The 22,815-nt window shown below is 44.6% G+C and overlaps 1 protein-coding gene across 1 annotated transcript; it reads right to left on the bottom strand.

Annotated features, from left to right (window-relative positions):
• Positions 1-9,704: 9,704 nt before the first annotated feature.
• LOC138287035 (olfactory receptor 5AR1-like) lies at positions 9,705-10,656 on the bottom strand. Its single transcript, XM_069227396.1, has one exon. The coding sequence runs from the start codon at positions 10,647-10,649 to the stop codon at positions 9,705-9,707; it is 945 nt and encodes a 314-aa protein (XP_069083497.1). The 5' UTR covers positions 10,650-10,656.
• Between the last annotated feature and the right edge of the window lie 12,159 nt (positions 10,657-22,815).

Here is a 22,815-nt window from a genome sequence, read left to right on the forward strand (position 1 = left end):
ATTGATTCGTGTCCATCTTCCAGACTGTATTCGGAGTCGTTCTTTCAGCAATCCATTCATTCTTTTCAGGTGTGTTTGCTGAAGTTTCCTATGACCTTGGCATTGATTGGCGGGATACTGCTGCTGCTGTTCCTGATATGCAGTGCTTGTGCCTTTCCAGCTAAGGGGAGTGATGGTGTACTACCACAAGCCCATCTGTGCTGTGATTGCATGGTGCAGTTATTTGGTGCTCCTTTGCTGAAAGGACTGGAGCATGATCACTGTCATTCTGACCAGTATTATGGTGTGTGCGACCAGTCTTTCATTGCAACCGTCTACCTTTGGTGTGCCTTGCTGTTCCACCAGTGCCTCCAGTGAACAAGAGCTGCTAATGTTCCAATGAGGGTTCATTCTCAGCTATGCCCTATGAGACTGAGGCTGATTCATAAGGCCACTTATGAGCCACCCTTAGTGAACTATCCTGGCTCCTTCAGGCACTTTGGATAGTGCTGCCTTTGCGGGTGATCCTGCGCTTGAGGCTGTTGCGCACTTCTGCCCCATGGACAAGTCTGCCAATCCTTTCATCGATCTGAAGATGTGGATTCATTCCTGGATGCCCTTCCTTTTCATGAATTTGGAGACATTCTTCAAGATCATGACTATTGTTAGATGAATTTGACCATTGGCTTTATTCTAAAATGTCAAAGTCATACCAAATATTGCCTTTTGACCGAATTAACTTTGGCCTGCTATGCTGGTCGTGGTCGGCATTTTCTCTCTGTGTGTGTTTTAGCTATTTATTTACTAGTTTTTAATTAGATTGTAATAACACTTTAATATTATTTTATTTATTTTAGTTCAGAACATTTTAGCTTGGGCTCATGCACCTTCTCAGGCATCATCCCTTTGGCGTCATAGTTGTTCCGGCAATGGGAAGGGTGTAGTGGATCCTATTTCATTTTATTGGGAATCAGGAGTTTGCTTAGCCTCCTGGCTTGCAGACCTGTGTCCCCGTCACTTATTTACTTTTAACCTACTTAGCCTCCCCTTTTTAACGCATTTATTTAATATTGTCTTCCAGGATGGCTGCTATGTTATAAAATGCACACAGAGGACATCTGAGAAATGCCTCCTGTATTTTACCCAATCCTTCACTAAGAGACGAGTTTCTGACCCCCTGGGGTGAGAGCTTTGTGCTCTCTGGGGCAAGGAACAAAGCCTGCACTGGCTGGTGGTACTTCACACCTTCCCCCTGCAGGAACTATAACACCTAGCGTAGAGCCGCAAAGGCACAGGCTTCGTGTTACAATGCCACAGGGCACTCTAGCTAGTGGAAATGCCCAGCCCACGGACAAAGCCCACTTTTGGTGGCAAATCCAGAGGGCTAATTAGGAAAAACAAAGGGAAGTCACCACCTCAGCCAGGACCACCACCTCAGCTAGGACCACTTCCAGAGCTGAAGTGACCCCCTCCTTGCAAAATCCTCCATCTTGCTTTGGAGGACAGAGACCCCCCAAAGGGAGTGGGTACAGGAAGAATGTAGCCATCCTCAGGGACAGTAGCCATTGGCTATTGCCCTCTGACCCCTGAAAACACCCCTAAATCTTGTATTGAAGGGCTCCCTGAACCAAGCTAGTCAGATTGCTGACAACCTCATAAGAAAAAGAAGGACTGCTTAGCTGAAACCCCAGCAGAGAAGGAAAGGAGACAACAACTGACTTGGGCCCAGCCCTACCGGCCTGTCTCCTGCTTCAAAGAACCTGCAGAAGAAAAGCGACGTGACTTGCAGGTCCAGTGACCTCTGAAAAACCTCCAGAGGACTGCCTGCATCACAGAGGATCAAAAACTCCCAGACAGCGGCCTTGTCCAACTAAGAACAGAAGAAGACACCTCTTCTGAAGGACTCCAACCTCATTCCAGAAGTGTCCTAACCACTGGGCACCCGACGCCCATGGCCCGAATCCAGGTGGCCCAACTGACCAGAGAGGACCCCCCAGGCGACGGTGACCAAGTGCCCACCCTGGGATGACCTCTCCACCCCTCCACAATGACGCCTGCAGAAGGAATCCCGAGGACCCCCCTCACAGCGACTGACCTGGACGAAGATAACTTATGCAAAAGGACCCACTGCACCCGCAGCCCCCAGGCCTTGGAGAAATCGCCACCCAGAGCAGCAACAATCAACAGGCAGCCCTCTTCCCTGTCCGACCGGTGGTGTGCCCGAGACGCCCCCCCATGGATCTTGCCTGCAGCGCCTGAGTGACCCCCGGGGTCCCCTCATTGAGTTTCATTGGAAACCCGATGCCCTATTTGCACCCTTCACCCAGCCACCCCAGTGCTGCTGAGGGTGTGGGATTGGTGCCTACTTGGGGCCCCTCCAGTGCTACTCTAATCCCCCCTGGTCTGCCCTCTGAGCTGCAGGTACTTACCTGCTGGCGGAACGAATTCCGAGTACCCCCTGTATCCATAAGAGCTCACGTTAAAATTGCTTAACTTTGATCTCTGCACCCGGCTGGCCCTGCATTGCTGGTGGTGGGTATTTGAGGTTAACTTGAACCCCCAACAGTGGACTACTTTATTTTCTTCCCCCTGGAACTGTTATGAAAATGCACTGTGTCCACTTTTAAAATAGATATTCTCTGTTTTCTTAAAAACTGTTTACTTGACTTGACTAAAGTGAAACAAAGTTACATTGCTGTCTATGCTAAGTACTTACCTGCAACAGTATTTACTTCTAAACTGAGTCTTGTGGCTCTAGTAATAAAGTAACAAAAATATATTTTTCTACATAAAATCCTGTTGGTTTGGAGTTGTAATTGAGTGTGTGCTTCATTTATTGATTGTGTGTGTACAACAAATGCGTAACACTACCCTCTGATAAGCCTAACTGATAAGTGTTATCTATTATTGCCTCTGTCAAACCTCTGGGGAACCCCTGAAAACTGTGCACACTATATCTCATTTTGATATAGTATATACAGAGCCAGCTTCCTACAGTAATGTTAGGTCATTATAAGCACCAAAAGGCGTTACAAAAGTCATCAGTTCTTGAAAATCCTTAGTTTAGGCAACATAGTGATAGGCAAATCTCAAATCTATGATAGAAATCCACTTAGCCTCGCCCAGGTTGGCTAACAGCTCCTCAATCTTGGCGTAGGGGTGGCAATGTACAAGAATATTCAAATTGAGAGTACGTAAATCAGTGCCTAGTCTGATTTCCCTGAACTTCTTTGGTGCACTACCATCAGAACCACCCACAGTAAGGATTTACTAGGGTCAATGATACCTTGAGAACACAAATTCTTCAGTGTTTGGTTCAATTCCTCTCTGACACTCAACAGGACCAGACAAACTTTGTATCTGACAGGTTTTGCATGGGATTTTAATCTGTTTTGATGTTCAAACCCCTTAACTACCTCAACCTGGTCAAGAAACAGATCACTAAACTGAGCCAATATTTCTCCGATGGGTTAATTGACATTACACATATAATCCAACTGTAGCTCTCCCAGTACTACTGAGTTGTCTTAACATGGTACTAAATACAAGCCCGTTTTTTCAGATCTTGCCATGCATTCCCTTGTCATCTTTCCCTTTTATGGCTATATAAACGTTTGTGAATGTTTTGCTGCTAAGGCAGGCCACCTTAGATCTCCCCATCGGTAGGTTTCAGTGGTCTTTCTTTATCCAATTTGTCATAAAAAGTGGTATCCCTGACAATGGTGATGAAAGACCCTTAATCAGCCATAACCTGTAAAGGAGTCCCATCAGTGAACGCTTCACATGTCATACCCTTAATAGACGTACAAATCAGGTTACATTTTATAGCAAGAACTACATTTCGGAGAGATTCAGCACAAGAATCAACTTCCATATCAGCTCCTCCTATTGTCACAGGGGTTTTACCACTCTTTCACACAGTTAGACTTGGCATCCTTGGCGTGGTCCGCCCTAACTTTTTGCCTCTGTTTCCCAGGTTTTTGATGTGTGTGGAACTTTTGTTTGCTATTTTCTATACTCTATGCTCCGATGTAAAATGTATATGTAATTGGCTTTCCATGATTGGCACATTTGATTTATCAGTAAGTCCCTAGTACAGTGCACTAGAGGTTCCCAGGGCCTGTAAATCAAATGGTACTAGCACGCCTGCCGCACTGGTTGAGCCACCCACATGAGCAGTCCTGCAAACATGGCTCAGACCTGCCACTGCAGTGTCTGTGTGCGCAGTTTTAAACTGTCAATTCGACATGGCAAGCGTACCCACTTACCAGGCCTAAACCTTCCCTTTTCCACATGTGAGGCACCCCTAAGGTAGGCCCTATGTAGCCCCATGGGCATGGTGCAGTGTATGTTTAAGGTAGGACATGTACTAGTGTGTTTCATATGTCCTAACAGTGAAATACTGCCAGATTCGGTTTTCACTGTTGCAAGGCCTATCTCTCTCAAAGGGTTAACATGGGGGCTGCCTTTAAATATTATTGAAGTGCATAGTAAAGGTTGTTTTTAGCTTGTGTGTTTGAAAATACCACTTTTAGATAGTAGACATCTTCTTGCTTAAACCGTTCTGTGACTCTGCCTGTTTGTGGACTGCCTGTCTGGGTCAGTTTGATAGTTGGGCTGTTTGCCCCTCTCCTCTAGACAGTGACACAAAGGGAGCTGGGGTGTAGCCTGCATATCCTGGTGAGCCATTTGGGCTAGAGGGGAAGGGAGGAGTCGTCACATACCCCTGGTTTGTGTCTGAGGCCTGGCCTGGGCAAGAGAGACTTTTCTTTGAAGTTGAACTACTTCAAGGGCAGAAAGGGGTATACGTAGTGGAACTAAAACCCTTGAAAATTAGATCATTTCTTGAACCAAAAGGGACCTCTGCCAAGGAGAAGAGCTGAAAAGCACGGGCTGCTCCTCAAGAAGGGCAGAGGAGCGTCGCCCCCTGCCAGCAGCAGCAGCTGTAAAACCTTTTAAAGAAAAAGATAATAAACTGTGTTTATTATCCTTTTCTTTAAAAGGGGTGGTACACGGTGTTGACATGCACTGATGTGCACTCCCCCTCACTGCGCATGTATGTTTGGTCGGCCGTCTCAAGCCAGCCTAACACACATGCTCAGTAGGCTCTCTCAAGCCCGGAAACACATTTGCTGGGCTTGAGAGAGCCTGCACAGGTTCCCAGGCTGCCTGCACCCTGGCTGGGTTCTCCCAGCCAATCTTGACTTGGCTCTGAGCAGCGTAAGAATTGGCGCTGGGCAGGATGGGAGCTTGTGCCTGGAGCGATGACGCAGGAGAGGAGCGGGGCACGGCGGAGACAGTAAGTTTTTAAAAATTGTATTTTAATAAAGTTAAATGTATTAATGCCCCCCATGCACCGCCCCCCCAGGAACCCCTGCGAGCCGTGACTGCTGAAGAGCATAGGAGAAGTGCTGCCCCTGGCTGTGACTGTGCTTTGTTGGGCTATCCTGCAGTTGCTGCTTCTGCCTGTGAAAGAGGACAAATACTGGACTTTTGTTGTGCATTCCCGCTTGAAGAAGAATCTCCAAGGGCTTGAACTGAGCTTGCCTCCTTTTGTTGAAGTCTCAGGGCCATCAAATACTTCCCCTGCCAGCACCAGGCTCTGTGCTGACACTCCTGCCAAGTGGTGCCCTATCCAGTCCCTGGACCCTTGAATGGTGAAGTTGACAGACAAAAGCTGAAAATCCATACACAGAATGCCGTGCAAGGAAGTTTTAGATACACCATCTGCAATGCGGCTGATAAACGCTGCACCGCCGACTTTGCGGCTGAAATCGATGCTCCACCTGCATCACGACTGGGAGATCGACGCATTGTGGCTGGAGAAATGACTTGCAACACACACTTGTGGCTGCTGATAATGATGCAAACCCTATGCAACGCAGTTTTCTAACACTGTGCGACTGGATTTTCCACACATTATCCCTGGGTATCAAAGTCAAGCTGACTCTCCCCGGATCTGAGGTGCCCCATCTGTAAATCGACGCATTGGTCTCTTGTGAGGGAGAAAAGCAACGCATTGCCGACCCGACAGGAGAAGGAAACGACGCATGGCCTCACTTGCGAGTAAGGAATCTATGCATCGCTGACTTTTCTGACGCACGCTCGCATGTGCGGCTTTATTTTTAACGTAAACCAGGTACTTTGTGTAAAAACAATGTTTCCGTTGTTTTCTATTGAGTAAGACTCCTATTATTTTGAAAATTCATATCTCGAGTAGTGTGTGTTGGATTTTGTCGTTTTGAGCTTGTTTGATTTAAATAAATATTACCTATTTTTCTAAACTGGTATGGTGTCCAATTTGTAGTGTTTCACTGTATTACTGTGTGTGTTGGTACAAATACTTTACACATTGCTCCTGAGTTAAGCTTGCCTGCTCGTGTCAAGCTACCAAGGGGGTGAGCGGGGGTTAACTGAGTGTGATTCTCCTCACCCTAACTAGAGAGAGGGTCCTTGCTTGGACAGGGTGTAACCTGACTGCTATCTAAAGACCCCATTTCTAACACATGCTATTTGAAAATGACCCAATTTCTAAAATCACAATCAGTTTTTATCAATAGCAGGCACCTTGTGAAGTTGCTAAGGTGGTTTTTGGACCCACACCTGTAAGGCCCAATTCAAAATGGTCGTTACATCTTACGTCACACCACTGTACTTATTGGGTGCATTCGAGAGCGGCTTCCTCATGACATAGAGTGTGCATGCAAGAATCTGCTTGAGACACAGCTGGCTCAAGGCATTGTGTGTGCAAGTTTGAGCTCAAAATGATCAAATATCTTGTGTACGGAGGGTGAGCGTCATTGACCATTCACTAGCCCATAGATTCCAGCATTAGTCAGGCAGGTGCAAAAAGTCACAAAGTGTTGGTCAGCAGTAGTCATCAGTGGTCAGCAGTATTTTAGCAGATTTTAGTGGGAGACTCAACTACAGGTTTGGTCCTATCAATAAATTTAATATGATGCTGTTCAGGCTGTCAGGTTAGTTAATATATGGCTATATTCACTTGAATGATGTTCAGTGACCGGTCATCGTGGATCCCCACAGCAACTGCCTGTTGCTGCTCAAATCCTTGTCCACGATTCTACATGCATGATATTGATTTTGAACATAAAGACAATACATCACAAACATTAAACTTATTCTTATGAACATATAGATAAGATATATGGGTTTCATTTCAGCCTACACTGTTATGGCTATATGACTGTGTTTGCTATTAGTTGACCACAAAATTATGATAACTAGACTTTTGTCCCAGATGTGATGTAACATCAGGTGTGATATCTATGCCACTGTCTGAATGACTTGCATGTCAATGGCAGATTTGACAGTGATTCTGCATAACTTGAGGAAAATGATAACTCTCATTACCTAAAACTGAGAAAATGGTGACTTTCATCATCTAAGATTGAGTTAGTGCCTTATTAAAATGTAGTTGGACCCTAGAGGAGTTACATCAAGAAGCTCAGACCCTCATAGAAAACGGGTGGAGAAAGTGAGAGCATAGTACTCCACTGTAATTACTCTCAACACCTCAGGGAGGGCCATCTCCTTATTCAATTTCTATAGGGATGGTGTGTGCATGGGTTCCCTTCACTGAGATCCTGCATGGCCTGGAGGCCCTCTCCCCCAAAGACCAATAGACCGAGGCATCAGTATAAGTGGGTTAAACAATATTTCCGGCTTCCACGCCAATACAAGAGTAGTGTTGGCCTGGCGAGAAGCTGTCTGGGAACTGTTTAATGGCTCCCTGCACTGCCCCAATCCTATGCATATGCCTGGTCTCCATTGAAGCACACAGGCACCCAACCTCCTTAAATAAATGACCGAGAGGAAAGTCCAGTGTGAGGCAGCTACTGTAATATGCTAAGACTAACCCCAAGGAATGCACCATAGTCCTCTGGGGTGCTGGATACAATTACATTGTGGTGGTGTGTGGTGCCCATCGAGGGCATATGCACCACAAATGCTCGTAAAGAATGCTGATGGCTGCCAGCAGTGCAGCAGCCCCCAGAGAAGCTCTGATATTAGGTCCCTCAAATTTCCCAAAGTATCCCAGGGGATCATATTCATGAGTCCAAGAAAGGAGTTTCATGGTTACAAGCAGTTTTAGAGCCTGTATTTTGGCACTTAGGCTAAAAAATGATGGGGCAACGCTTGGTTGGTCTGCAGCACAGCAAATGTAGAAGTAAGACTTTTGTGTTTGTAATATTAAATGTGATTCACAGTTAAGATTTATGTTTTAATGGTTTTGAATGTTGGTACCATTCCCATTGATTTCATTGGCGGTATATTGATTTTTTTCTAACATTCTTTTGCCTTTTTATTCCTGTGGTGACACCACAACAAAGCTAATAGGCCTGCCTTTTAGTTAATGGCTCCCCTTTTCATGTGTGCAGTATAAGTGGGGGTATTATGATCGTAGGCTTTAGGCCTTGCTGGGGTGAAAACTGTTAGGGTGTCACCAAAGGTATCCCCATCTTCCTAAATATACATATTTGTAAATGAATGCATAATGTTTAATACTGTGTGCCTCATACATTGTTTTTCCTTTTTAAAGAAAAAGCACTGACAGGACAATTGTTTATTGAGTGGAGTGTTGTTGTTGCACCCCAGCAAGCTGGGGTACTAGCCAACACCACCTTTCCTAGATAGGTCTGGACTGCTCTGCTTGACTACGCTGAGAAAGTCAAGGGCTAACATATTACCTATGAAACCCACATCCTTTGCAACTAACAAACCAATGTCACTTAGTCAATCGGAATGATTAGAATGCTAGGAATAATCTCTGCAGCATACCTATATTCTACATCTTGTTACAGAGTACAATGCTTATACTACAGAAGCATATTTTTGCATAGTTCCCCACTACTGGCTTGTGCATAGTTTGTGCTGTTTCTGAATTTTCCTTAAATTAGGCCTAAGTGTAGTTTTCTCCTCAGTAAGTAGCACAGAATATTTAGAAGCTGGATATTTTCAGACTTCAGTTTATTGCTTGTGTTGGGTAATTCCGTATTGTCCACCTCCTGTCAAGCATTAGCAGCTACTAACTTTCCTTCGACTCATTGTGGGCACTGCCTCTGTTTGGGAGTAGGGTTGCTGGTGGACAAGTATCAAGACATTCTTAGCAATGGATTGAGAAAATGAGAAGAATGCATTGCACTCAAAAATAGATGTGAGGGTACCACTGTGAAGCAGACATGTCAAAAGATTTTCTGTTCAATAGGGATTGAGCAAAAACAGTCTGTGGAATGACACTAAGGGGCAATATTCATTATTCTTACAGGCAACACGGATGGTACATAAATAATAGAACAAAGGACAAGGGTATGAGTTTTTTCCGAAAACCTTTTAGGGAGTATCTTCCTAAAAAAATTATCTAAAAAAGCTTGTATTATTTATTATTTGAAATTGAGGAGGAAGGTTCTTTATGGCGCAGATGGTGTCTTCAGAAAGAAATTCAAATCTGACAGACATTGGAGCTACATTTATTGTGTGACAGGCTATTGCAGAAGACTGCACATAGCATTACGTTGTTGGAATATTCATTGACATTCAAATGTGAGTAGACATTTCATGTGAAATTCAGTATTTTTGTAAGTGTTTTTTCTTTACCTAGAGTATATTCCAAAGCTCACATCCCTCAGTATAGTAAAATGAATGAAAATGCAGACAAAACACAGCACAATAGTCCACACATCCATTGAATGCAATCATGTTCTTCATCAAGTCCTTATGGAGAGAAAGGTTCCTCTAATTGGTTTCTTCATTGCCTCCTTCATGTCTGTGTTTCTCAAACTGTAGATCAATGGGTTTATCATGGGGATTACCACAGTGTAGAATACTGAGGCCACTTTATCCTGGTCTAGAGAATAGCTGGATTTTGGTCTGAAATACATGAACAGAATAGTACCATAGAACATGCAGACACAGGTGAGGTGAGACGTGCAGGTGGAGAAGGCTTTCCAACGCCCATCACGGATCTGACTTCTGAGGACATGCGAGATGATAAACGCATATGATACCAGGATTATTGTAACACAGCCTGCTGATGTAATGCTTCCTAAAATAAAAGCAACAACCTGGTTGATTGTAGTGTCAGAGCAGGAAAGCTTCCAGAGCGGTGGGAGGTCACAGAAGAAATGACTCATCATGTTGGACAGACAGAAGGACAAAGTGAAAGTGTAGCTTGTCTGGATAATGGCCTGTATCAGCCCACCTAAATATGAAAGCACAGCAAGCTGAGTACAAACCTTTTTGTTCATGATACCTACATAGAGCAAAGGGTTACAAATAGCACTGTACCGGTCATACGCCATAACTGCAAGAAGAAGACTTTCTATTGTGGCACAGCAACAAACCCAGAACAGCTGAGCAGCACAACCAAAGAATGATATGGTCTTCTTCTCTGACAAGAAGTTGCAAAGCATCTTGGGAACAATGGCAGAAGAATAGCATAGATCCACCAGGGATAGGTTACAGAGGAAGAAGTACATAGCGGTGTGAAGATGTGAAGTGGTTTTGATAAGGACAATAATGCAGGCATTTCCAAGAACAGTGATGACATATACAAGGAGAAAGAGCACAAAGAGGAGGATCTGCAGCTTTTGATCATCAGTGAAGACTAAGAGCTGAAACTCCATCACCAAGGTCAGGTTTTCTCTCTTCATTTATCTAGAACTGATCTTCACTAGAGAAAAGAAAAGAGGCATTACACCAATGTTGCAATGCAAAGCTTGCTGAATAGTAACTTATGTGTCTATGATAGTAATGGCCATATAAGTAACAATGCTGCACATTCTCAATTTGTGTACTAAATCAGTTGTGTCATTTACAGAGCAGAACAGCATGTTTTATTAACAAAACAGTCGACTATGCTTCACACCTAATGCCCTCATTAGCAGTGGCCCAGGGGAAATAGCACAAGAATTAGAAGTAGAACCCTGAGGGTACCCTTAGAAATGATGAATTACTGGAGGAATCATCAATTCTAGATATGATTAACCCTGAAATTTCTCATTTTGCCCATGTTTGTCACCAAGATATTTTGACTGTTTTCACAAGTGGCAATCTGTGGTGGTCTCACATTTCCCCCATGATTCTAATAGGGAACACAACTGCTTTTATCACCCATAAGAATAAGATTGTTACCCGCAGTGAGAGTTTAGCTGTCAGACCTAGGCCCTGATTTATACTTTTTTTGCGCCACATTGCCCTCATTTATTGACCCAAAAGTGGCACAAACTTTCAGAATACAATTGTATTTTGCGTCACTTTTGCTTAAAAAAATGACAGTAATGCGGCGCAAAAAAAAGTATAAATCAGGGCCTTAGTAATTCAACAGTAGAGTTTGCAGCAAACAGTCGCTGGAACGACAGATAAAGGCAATGATCTGAGGTAATTAAGAATCCTCTCTGTGGAGGTATGCTTTAGAGTGTGGTAATCATAAAAAGCCTCTTTGTTGGAGATGTTCAGTGCAAATACGAAATATGGACCAATTGGCAACGTTTTGTAAACTGTCAGTTGAAAGACATTAGCCAATGCTGTTCACATTCGCCAGCTTTAACCTCTTAGCTGCTGGGCCTTCCCCCCCACCACCCCCCCGCAGAGATTTTTTGGCTATTTGGGGTGGTTCGCGCTTAGGCCTTCATAACTTTTTGTCCACATAAGCTAACCAAGCCGAATGTGCGTCCTTTTTTTCCAACATCCTAGGGATTCTAATGGTACCCAGAGTTTGTGGTTTCCCCTGGAAGAGACCAAGAAATTAGCCAAAATACAGTGAAAATTTTGTTTTTTCAAAAAAAATGGGAAAAAGGGCTGCCAAAGAAGGCTTGTGGTTTTTTCCCTGAAAATGCCATCAACAAAGGGTTTCTGGTGCTAAAATCACCATCTTCCCACCTTTCAGGAACAGGCAGACTTTAATCAGAAAACCACATTTTTCAACACAAATTTGGCATTTTACTGAGACATACCCCATTTTTACTAGTTTTGGTGCTTTCAGCCTCCTTCCAGTTAGTGACAGGAATGGGTGTGAAACCAATGCTGGATCCCGGAAAGCTAAACATTTCTGAAAACTAGACAAAATTCTTTTTTCAGCAAGGGGTCATTTGTGTAGATCCTACAAGGTTTTCCTACAGAAAATAACAGCTGAAATAGAAAAATATTGAAATTGAGCTGAAAACAACAGCCATTTTTCTTTATGTTTTACTCTGTAACTTTTTCCTGCGATGTCCGATTTTTGAAAGCAATATACTGTTATGTCTACTGGTCTCTTCTGGTTGTGGGGATATAAAGGGCTTGTAGGTTCATCAAGAACCCTAGGTACCCCGAGCCAATAAATGAGCTGCACCCTGCAGTTGGTTTTCATTCTATACTGGGTATACAGCAATTCATTTGCTGAAATATGAAGAGTGAAACATAGGTATCAAGAAAACCTTTGCATTTCCAAAATGGGCTCAAAATAAGGTTTTGAGGAGCAGTGGTTATTTGCACATCTCTGAATTCCGGGGTGCCCATAATAGCGTGTGAATTGCAGGGCATTTCTCAAATAGACGTCTTTTTTACACAATCTCTTATATTTGGAAGGAAACAATGTAGAGAAAGATAAGGGGCAATAACACTTGTTTTGCTATTCTATGTTCCCTCAAGTCTCCCGATAAAAATTATACCTCACTTGTGTGGGTAGGCCTAGCGCCCACGACAGGAAATGCCCCAAAACACAACGTGGACACATCCCATTTTTTTGACAGAAAACAGAGCTGTTTTTGCAAAGTGCCTAGCTGTGTATTTTGGACTCTGGCTCAGCCGGCACCTAGGAAAACCTACCAACCCTGTGCATTTTTTAAAACTAGAGACCTAGGGGAATCCAAGATGGGGTGACTTGTGGGGATCTGACCAGGTTCTGTTACCCAGAATCCTTTGCAAACCTCAAAATGTGGCTAAAATAACAAGTTTTCCTCACATTTCGGTGACAGAAAGTTCTGGAATCTGAGAGGAGCCACAAATTTCCTTCCACCCAGAGTTCCCCCAAGTCTCCCGATAAAAATGATACCTCACTTGTGTGGGTAGGCCTAGCGCCTGCAACAGGAAATGCCCCAAAACACAACGTGGACACATCACATTTTTTCATAGAAAACAGTGCCTACCTGTGGATTTTGGCCTCTAGCTCAGCCGGCACCTGGGGAAACCTAGCAAACCAGTGCATTTTTGAAAACTAGAATCCCAGGGGAATCCAAGATGGGGTGACTTGTGGGGCTCTGACCAGGTTCTGTTACCCAGAATCCTTTGCAAACATCAAAATTTGGCCAAAAAAATACTTTTTCCTCTCATTTCGGTGACAGAAAGTTCTGGAATCTGAGAGGAGCCACAAATTTCCTTCCACCCAGCATTCCCCCAAGTCTCCTGATAACAATGGTACCTCACTTGTGTGGGTAGGCCTGGTGCTCGCGACAGGAATAGATCACACTACGGTCAATGTTGGTCCTTACATGAGGCAGCTGTTGACCCTAGGGTGATCCATTCCTGACACAGGCACTACGTGTAGGCACTCAAGTGGGGTAGTGTTTTTATCAGGACAGGTGAGGAATCACTGGGTGGTAGGAATTTTGTGGATCCCAGCATATTCCTGTAGTTTGTGTGACAGAAATGCGAGAAAAATAGAGTTTTTATTCAATATTTCAGCTTTGCAGGGCATTCTGGGTAAGAATACTTTGGGGAATCCACACAAGTCACACCTCTGTGGACTCCCCCGAATGTCTAGTTTCCAGAAATGTTTGGGTTTCGTGTGTTTCTCTATATGGCTGCCGAACCCAGGACCAAAAACACAGGTGCCTGCCTTACAAAACCAGTTTGTTTTGCGATAGATAATTTTGATGTCTCCACAATACGATTTGGGTGGTGGAATTTGGGGCTGAACTGAATTGGGGAGCTCCCAAGAGAGCACTCTCTCTCTCTCTCTGCTTGCTGCCGCATTCACCTGCTCTCTGGGTTGGGCTAACCCACTATTACCCAGTTGCACAGACTGCTTGCGAAGGGACAGCAGGACTGTCCTCATCACCTCCCTCATAATGTACTGGAAGAGGAGTTATCGAATGGGACTCCTCCGACTGAAAAATCACTCACAGAGTCTCAGTCTCTGATCCTATGTCAGAGCTGTCCTCTAGAACCCGAGTGACGGCAGCAGTCATCCATCAAGATGCCATCTCTGCTATTGGCTAAACTGTTGCTCTAAAACACTAGCCTACGTAGACAGTCACAAAATCGATGGTGTGTGTGAGATACGTGCAACAGTAAAGGCCACCTTACCTGCGCTTCTTCCCTCAATGAGCACGTTCTTTCAAGACACTCAAAAAATACCTTGTCACATACCATTCATCAAAGTCTTATAGCACCTCCTGCGCCCAGTCCAACAATCATTATTGGTGCTCCCACTCCCTCCTCCTCGGATTCCCTCATTACCACCCAGCAAAAGTGCCTTTCATCTCTCCATAGCCGCCCTCCACCCGCACATACATTTCATTTGTATTATAGCGCAGGTAATGGCTGACTTTACTAATGTACTCAGCTATTTACATAAAATACAGATTTGCTCTTTGCAGTAGGCATATAAACCTTCTGCGCTTCTTTATGGCACTAAAAATGCCACTAGACAAGTCTGACCCTTTTGTAGCAGAAACATAATCACAATACTTACTTGACTTTTTTATTGCTGCCTAAAAGCTACAGTTGAAAAGCGTCAGTTGAAGTATGTGCATTGCTTTGAAGACGCAAGCTGCAACTGCAAGACAACTGGTGGCAAATCTCTCTCTCTCTCTCTCTCTCTATATATATATATATATATATCACTTTTATATGTGGGTCTGGTTTTTGCTGGGGCTGATCGCAGCCCCCAGGGAAACCACACACGTATTGACAAAAGTGACATATATATATATATGTATATATATATATATATTTATATATATATATATAGATCTATCTCTATATATATATCTATCTACATAAATGGCCCCCAGGGAAACCCTACAACAACTAAAAAAAATATTGCCCCCACAGGGGGTTGCTCTGCCCACAGGCTACCCCCTGTCCATTTATTTTCTTTTTGTTTTTTTTTAAAAAGAAAAAAATTTAGCCCCTGGGGGGCACCTACCCAAGTGAAATCCTTGGCGTCTAGTGGTGTTTCCTGGCCCTCGAACGCAGCTGTGCTGCGATCGGGGGCCAGGAAACACTTTCAGGAAGGCCTCGTAAGAAAGGGGGGACTCTCCCCTTTCTTACGAGGCCTTCCCGAACGTGGGGAAGGCCGTTTGTGGCCGTTTTCCCCATCGGAGCAGGAAGCGGCCGCAAGGGCGGGTGGGGGGTGGGGGGAGACACGGAAGAGCTTCCGTGTCTCCCAGGGACAAAAATAATAAAAAATCCTCGGGTGTGACGCACCCGAGGATTTATTAACCCCCTCCCTGGTGTCGGCCACTGGTCGTGACCCGCACCAGGGAGGTAGTGTGGGCACTAAAGCGGTTAACTGATAGGAAGAAACCTCAATCTACTGAATAAATAAGGGTTTGTGGTTGATTCTTTTAGACTTTACCCAGCACTAGGGGCCACACAACATGGTGCACACAACTGAAAATGAGATTTATGAAACCTCGCAATGCCACTTTGCAAGGATCTGAGTTGCTTCATAAATCGCTGCATTGCCTTACTCTGCCCCAGTGAGGTGTTCCAGGGGTGTTGTGTGGGTGTCCCCATGCAACATCCATAGATTTTTTGGTGCACTCGTAGATTTAGCAAAAGTGGTAGACCAAGTGAGGGGTAATGAGAAGAAATATCTTTTTTTCTCCTCGTTACTTCCTCTTGATGATTGTTTTTGTTCAGGAAGGTGACCCTTCCTGCATCAAAAACAATCCTACTTGCAACGGAAGCAGCCTTGCACCACGGTGCCTGTGTTGGCACTAGACTGCCCACTGTGCACTAGCAATGGGGAAAGGACAGGAATGTGTCATATTGGGATGAATATGGCACTTCCTGCCCTTTCTATGTGACACAGCGCAGCACACCAAGGTGACTTGCTGTGCTGTGCCACTCCACCATAAATATAGCCATAGGTTTTAATAAGAAAAATGTTTAAGAGGTTTGTAAACCCAGCAGTAATACATGAATGCGATATGTAGATAAAGTGGTGTCATCTAACATGTGTGTCATGGATGTCTCCATGGACTAGCACCACTGGATGGAAACACCAGAGACAAACAAAGGCTTATGAAATTGTAAACAGGGCACTTTGTTAAATGGTGTATCTTCCAAAGACACTCTGGTTAAAAGATTTCATCAACATAATGAAACAAGATGATTAGGAGTTGATTGTAAGGGTTCTGGGAAACCTGTAGCGAAACAACATTTTAACACTTGAAATATGTGTAATTTTAGAGTATTACTTTGGACTTGGACCTGTTATCTGTGTGAAAATTGTATTCGAGTTATGCCCTCGTATACAAAAGTGAAGTGAAACACTGGTTCAGTGTAATGGAATTGGTCATTTGCTTGCATTAAAACTTTGTTCAATTGCCCTCACATACACAAAGTATACCAGATACGTGCCCAAAGTAACAGCCAAATATCTAAGTGACATTTTTAACCTTCTTCTAGTATGAAAGGGTACCTTATGCAGGAGTGTACATGTGTAATTGGTGCAGTGTGACCACATCGAAAATAGTGACCAAGAAAGAATTAGGGCCTACATAACATGGGGCCATTGTAGAAACCTTTTTGCCAGCCGTATCAGCCTGTTTGTGAAAGCAAAAAGGTATTTTGGGATGTAGAAAGCCTTATTTGTGATTTCATAACCTATTACTGGATCACAAATTGGGTTCGCAATGCTGTAATAGGAAGAGTCATGTTTAGGGCGTCCCTTCCTAATACCAAATTGCAGTGGTGTGTGAATGTTTTGCAACCAAAATACGGACACAAAATATTTGCAATATACCGCCAAATTTAATTTGGTGCTGACCCCTTCCCCTTTGTAAATATTTACAAAGGCGGTTTTTAAGGTGTTTTTTAAAAGCTGGAAGTGGTCCCATGGACCAATGCCTACTTTTAAAAAATTAAAAGAAAACTTTTCATTTTTGGTTTTGAAACAACTCATTTTCCTTTAAGGAAAATGGGCTGCATTTAAAAAAAGATTGCCTTATTTAAAAGCAATCATTCACATGGTGACCTGCTGAGCCAAGCAGGCCACCATCCCTGTTATTTTAGCAATTCCCAATGAGTCACAAACCGAGACCTAAGTCATTATTATTCATGAGGTAGGTCATTTGCGACCCACTGAGAATCACAAAATGTGTAAAAAACGCATTTGTACATTAGTGTTTGCGATTACCAAATAACGAATCGCTAAGATTCACTATTTGGTAATCGCAAACTTACCTTAGTACATGTGGCTCTTAGATTGGTTTTTCTGTGTGGCTTGGAGTGTGTATTTCCTTTCAGCACTTTTTCCTTGTTGTTTTCCGCAGGGTCGGACTTGCTTGTAGGGCAATCAGGCAGTGCCCAGAGGACGGGTCTGGCAGGTCAGTGTGCAGGCTAGTTTTTGGCTGTGTGTAGGCCTGTTTTATGGTCTGCTGGACCATTTTTACAGTTGATTCCATTGCAATGAAAACAAACACTGCCTGCAGCAAGCTCAAATCTATGCAATATTTCCTACCTTGGAAAACACTTACACAGCGTGTCTTGAAACGTATAAAGCTTACCTAATTTGCAAACATGGCCACGTTTTACACTATCAGAGTAACTAATGGGGAATGTTTTTATTTTTGTGCACAATCCTATTTTCTGTTTTGAAGTTGTGAGTCATACTCAGCATTCTGAAGTTAAGGCCCATATTTATACTTTTTGACTCCAAACTGCACTAACGCAGTTTTGCGTCAAAAAAATTAGCGCCGGCTAACGCCATTCTGAAGCGCCATGCAGGCGCCGTATTTATTGAATGACGTTAGCCGGCGTTAGCCGCTGGCACCGTCTGGTGTGCGTTAAAAAAAAACGACGTACACCAGGCAGCGCCGGCGTAGGGGGATATGGGGCTTGGGCGTCAAGAAATGGGCCAAGTCAGGTTGAGGCAATTTTTTCGCCTCAACCCGATTTGCGCCATTTTTTTTCACTCCCAACCCCCATAGAAATGACTCCTGTCTTAGCAAAGACAGGAGTCATGCCCCCTTGCCCAATGGCCATGCCCAGGGGACTTCTGTCCCCTGGGCATGGTCATTGGGCATAGTGGCATGTAGGGGGGCACAAATCAGGCCCCCCTATGCCACAAAAAAAATAGAAAATAAAACTTACCTGAACTTACCTTAATGTCCCTGGGATGGGTCCCTCCAGCCTTGGGTGTCCTCCTGGGGTGGGCAAGGGTGACAGGGGGTGTCCCTGGGGGCATGGGAGGGCACCTCTGGGCTCCTTCAGAGCCCACAGGTCCCTTAACGCCTGCCTTTTGCAGGCGCAAAAAAAAACGGCGCAAAAGCGGCCGTACGTCATTTTTTTTGACCCGCCCACTCCCGGGCGTGAATTTTGCCCGGGAGTATAAATCCGACGCACATGCCTCGGAGTCGATTTTTTAGACGGGAACGCCTACCTTGCATATAATTAACGCAAAGTAGGTGTCCACGCTAAAAAATTACGCTAACTCCATGAACTTTGGCGCTAGACGCGTCTAACGCCAAAGTATAAATATGGAGTTAGTTTTGCGTCGGAATTGCGTAAAAAAAAACGACGCAATTCCGGCGCAAACGGAGTATAAATATGCCCCTAAATGTTTAAGCATCAACAAGTGGTGTACATTTTCCTGTTGTGTATTTCACAGCTGATCACACATAATTAAGGGGGGAACACTACAGTTTGATTTTCGAAAGGTTTGGCACTTTAAATGCGAATGATTTTGATGGTACACATTTTGCATTATATGGCCTCTTTGCAGCTAGAAGAAATGTGTGTAATCAAGTTCAAAATGACAACAATCACAAAACTGCAATAACAATGCATAACGGGGAAAAACAACATAAGACAGAAAGACTAAAAATGATAACACCCTCATACAAATATCCATATACATACGAATACATACGAATACAGAAATATGCGTTTCCCTTTCACCAAACAGAAATACCTATGGTAGGACTAATATAGAATTTCTGTAAGAGACAGATAGAACTATGAAAAGTAAGTTGAATTTAGCACTAGAATATAGAATACAGAATCTGACCATTCCCTTGCATCGATTCGTATTCTTCAATCCTCTTTTCGGCCTCACGATGCCTCCGTGCACATATGGATTTCCGATGTATTTCCTTCATCTGTATTTGGCCAGTATATGAAGCCCCTACCTCTTGTGGTGTTTGATGTCCTCTCCTGACTTGAGCTCAGTCCCCCGACATCACTGTGCTTGTCCATCAGCCAAAAGAAGTGGTCCAGTACTTCAGATGAAAGAGACCACCAGTCTCCGAAGAGTTCAAAGGAAACACTGTTTCAGATAAAGGCAGAATGTGAGGATATGAAACCAGCCGGGCAGTCAGATGCATATATATACATCAACTGAACACATAAGGGAATGAACCCTTCCGGGCTGCTCTGCCCTGAAAATCCCAAGTGAGCAATAAGCAACAACTAATCATAATTATGCAGGTAAACCCACCATCAACTGCTAATGAGCATCTACTACATAGAGGAACTAATATCTACATACATTTCTGCCCATTTCTTTTCTTACTACAGGTGAGGTCTGACAGCAGAGAATAAAAGTGGTAATCCTGTAATGAGTAAACACGGCCACAAAACTCTGGAGGAGAATCCAAAGAGCCTGGAAAGTCTCTGTTCACTGCTGACTCACAGAGGAACCCCATCGAATTTTCCAAGTTTAACTTGCTTAAAAAAGCAGATGAGATGACCCAGCACCAACAGCTGACATGTATGCAGAAGAACAGGGAAACAGGCAACGTCCATTGTGTCTGTCTCAGTCAGAGAGGAGTGAGTCACAGCTAGCAATAGGTATCATAGGCATTATTGGGATGGAGATGAGGCTTCTTTCTCTCTTTGCACCAAAGTTACTAAAATCGTATGATAAAATGGACTGCCCAGCTATCACCGTTTACCTCCTTTTGAGTCAAGGTGAAGGGCACTTTTAAATAACAGAAGCTCAAAGGAGTTTAGTTTCTAAATACCAAGTTGCATATCCACTATTTGGGAGAAATGTGTTGAGATGAGTAGGAGCTCTGTTTTCTTGGGACTAGGACCCATATTTATACTTTTTTAGCGCCGCGTTTGCGATGCTTTTTGACGCAAAAGCGTCACAAACTTACAAAATACAATTGTATTTTGTAACTTTGCGCCGCTTTTGCGTCAAAAAGCGGCGCAAATGCAGCGCTAAAAAGGTATAAATACGGGCCTAGATGTGATGTGAGTGGCTGTCACCTAGGACTAAAGGCTGTCGAAGTAAGAAAGCAATGTATCCTGAGGGAAGAGACACTCAATTAAAGCTGAAAGTCATATTACAAGAAGGTTGTGACAGCAAGAAATTCGAACATTTGGAGCCAAGACAGCTCACATATGGCACACTCTGTAAACTGAATAAAATCCCCACAAGTCTATGGAATTAGGATACTGCAAGTGACTTTTGCAGTCTCTCATTCGTTTTTTTCCCTCTGTATGGTGATGCATACCCCATTCCTTGTACGAGGTGATGTGAGAAAGTAGCCTCTTTCTAGCCTTGTTACCCCCACTTTTGGCCTGTTTGTGAGTGTATGTCAGGGTGTTTTCACTGTCTCACTGGGATCCTGCTAGCCAGGGCCCAGTGCTCATAGTGAAAACCCTATGTTTTCAGTATGTTTGTTATGTGTCACTGGGACCCTGCTAGTCAGGACCCCAGTGCTCATAAGTTTTTGACCTATAGGTATGTGTTCCCTGTGTGATGCCTAACTGTCTCACTGAGGCTCTGCTAACCAGAACCTCAGTGGTTATGCTCTCTCTTTACAAATTGTCACTAACAGGCTAGTGACCAATGTCACCAATTTACATTGGCATACTGGAACACCCTTATCATTCCCTAGTATATGGTACTGAGGTACCCAGGGTATTGGGGTTCCAGGAGATCCCTATGGGCTGCAGCATTTCTTTTGCAACCCAAAGGGAGCTCTGACAATTCTTACACAGGCCTGCCACTGCAGCCTGAGTGAAATAACGTCCAAGTTATTTCACAGCCATTTTACACTGCACTTAAGTAACTTATAAGTCACCTATATGTCTAACCTTTACCTGGTAAAGGTTGGGTGCTAAGTTACTTAGTGTGTGGGCACCCTGGCACTAGCCAAGGTGCCCCCACATTGTTCAGGGCCAATTCCCCGGACTTTGTGAGTGCGGGGACACCATTACACGCGTGCACTACATATAGGTCACTACCTACGTGTAGCTTCACAATGGTAACTCCGAATATGGCCATGTAACATGTCTAAGATCATGGAATTGCCCCCTCTATGCCATCCTGGCATTGTTGGTACAATCCCATGATCCCACGGGTCTGTAGCACAGACCTGGGTACTGCCAAACTGCCTTTCCCGGGGTTTCACTGCAGCTGCTGCTGCTGCCAACCCCTCAGACAGGGTTCTGCCCTCCTGGGGTCCAGCCAGGCTTCGCCCAGGAAAGCAGTACAAAGGACTTCCTCAGAGAGAGGGTGTTACACCCTCTCCCTTTGGAAAATGGTGTGAAGGCAGGGGAGGAGTAGCCTCCCCCAGCCTCTGGAAATGCTTTCATGGGCACACCTGGTGCCCATTTCTGCATAAGCCAGTCTACACCGGTTCATGGACCCCTAAGCCCTGCTCTGGCGCGAAACTGGACAAAGGAAAGGGGAGTGACCACTCCCCTGACCTGCACCTCCCCTGGGAGGTGCCCAGAGCTCCTCCAGTGTGCTCCAGACCTCTGCCATCTTGGAAACAGAGGTGCTGCTGGCACACTGGACTGCTCTGAGTGGCCAGGGCCAGCAGGTGATGTCAGAGACTCCTTCTGATAGGCTCCTTCAGGTGTTACTAGCCTATCTTCTCTCCTAGGTAGCCAAACACTCTTTTCTGGCTATTTAAGGTCTCTGCTTTGGGGAATTCCTTAGATAACGAATGCAAGAGCTCATCCGAGTTCCTCTGCATCTCTCTCTTCACCTTCTGCCAAGGAATTGACTGCTGACCGCGCTGGAAGCCTGCAAAACTGCTACAAAGTAGCAAAGACTACTGCAACTCTGTAACGCTGATCCTGCCTCCTTCTCGACTGCTTTCCGGGTGGTGCATGCTGTGGGGGTAGTCTGCCTCCTCTCTGCACTAGAAGCTCTGAAGAAATCTCCCGTGGGTCGACGGAATCGTCCCCCTGCAACCGCAGGCACCAAAGAACTGCATCACCGGTACCCTGGGTCTCCTCTCAGCACGACGAGCGAGGTCCCTTGAATCCAGCAACTCTGTCCAAGTGACTCCCACAGTCCAGTGACTCTTCAGTCCAAGTTTGGTGGAGGTAAGTCCTTGCCTCCTTACGTCAGACTGCATTGCTGGGAACCGCAACTTTTGCAGCTACTCCGGCCTCTGTGCACTTCCGGCGGAAATCCTTTGTGCACAGCCAAGCCTAGATCCACAGCACTCTAACCTGCATTGCACGACCTCCTAAGTTGTCCTCCGGCGGCGTGGGACTCCTTTGTGCAACTTCGGGTGAGCACCATTTCACTCCTCTTCATAGTGCCTGTTCTGGCACTTCTGCGGGTGCTGCCTGCTTCTGAGAGGACTCCTTGTCTTGCTGGGCACCCCCTCTGTCCCCTGACGCAATTGACGACAT

Source organism: Pleurodeles waltl, chromosome 4_1 (genome assembly GCF_031143425.1).
Source record: "Pleurodeles waltl isolate 20211129_DDA chromosome 4_1, aPleWal1.hap1.20221129, whole genome shotgun sequence".
NCBI classification, from domain to species: domain Eukaryota; kingdom Metazoa; phylum Chordata; class Amphibia; order Caudata; family Salamandridae; genus Pleurodeles; species Pleurodeles waltl.

What these genes read in the sequence shown, in the direction of transcription:
- LOC138287035 (XM_069227396.1), bottom strand. Translation starts at nt 10,649, where the DNA reads ATGAAGAGAGAAAACCTGACCTTGGTGATGGAGTTTCAGCTCTTAGTC.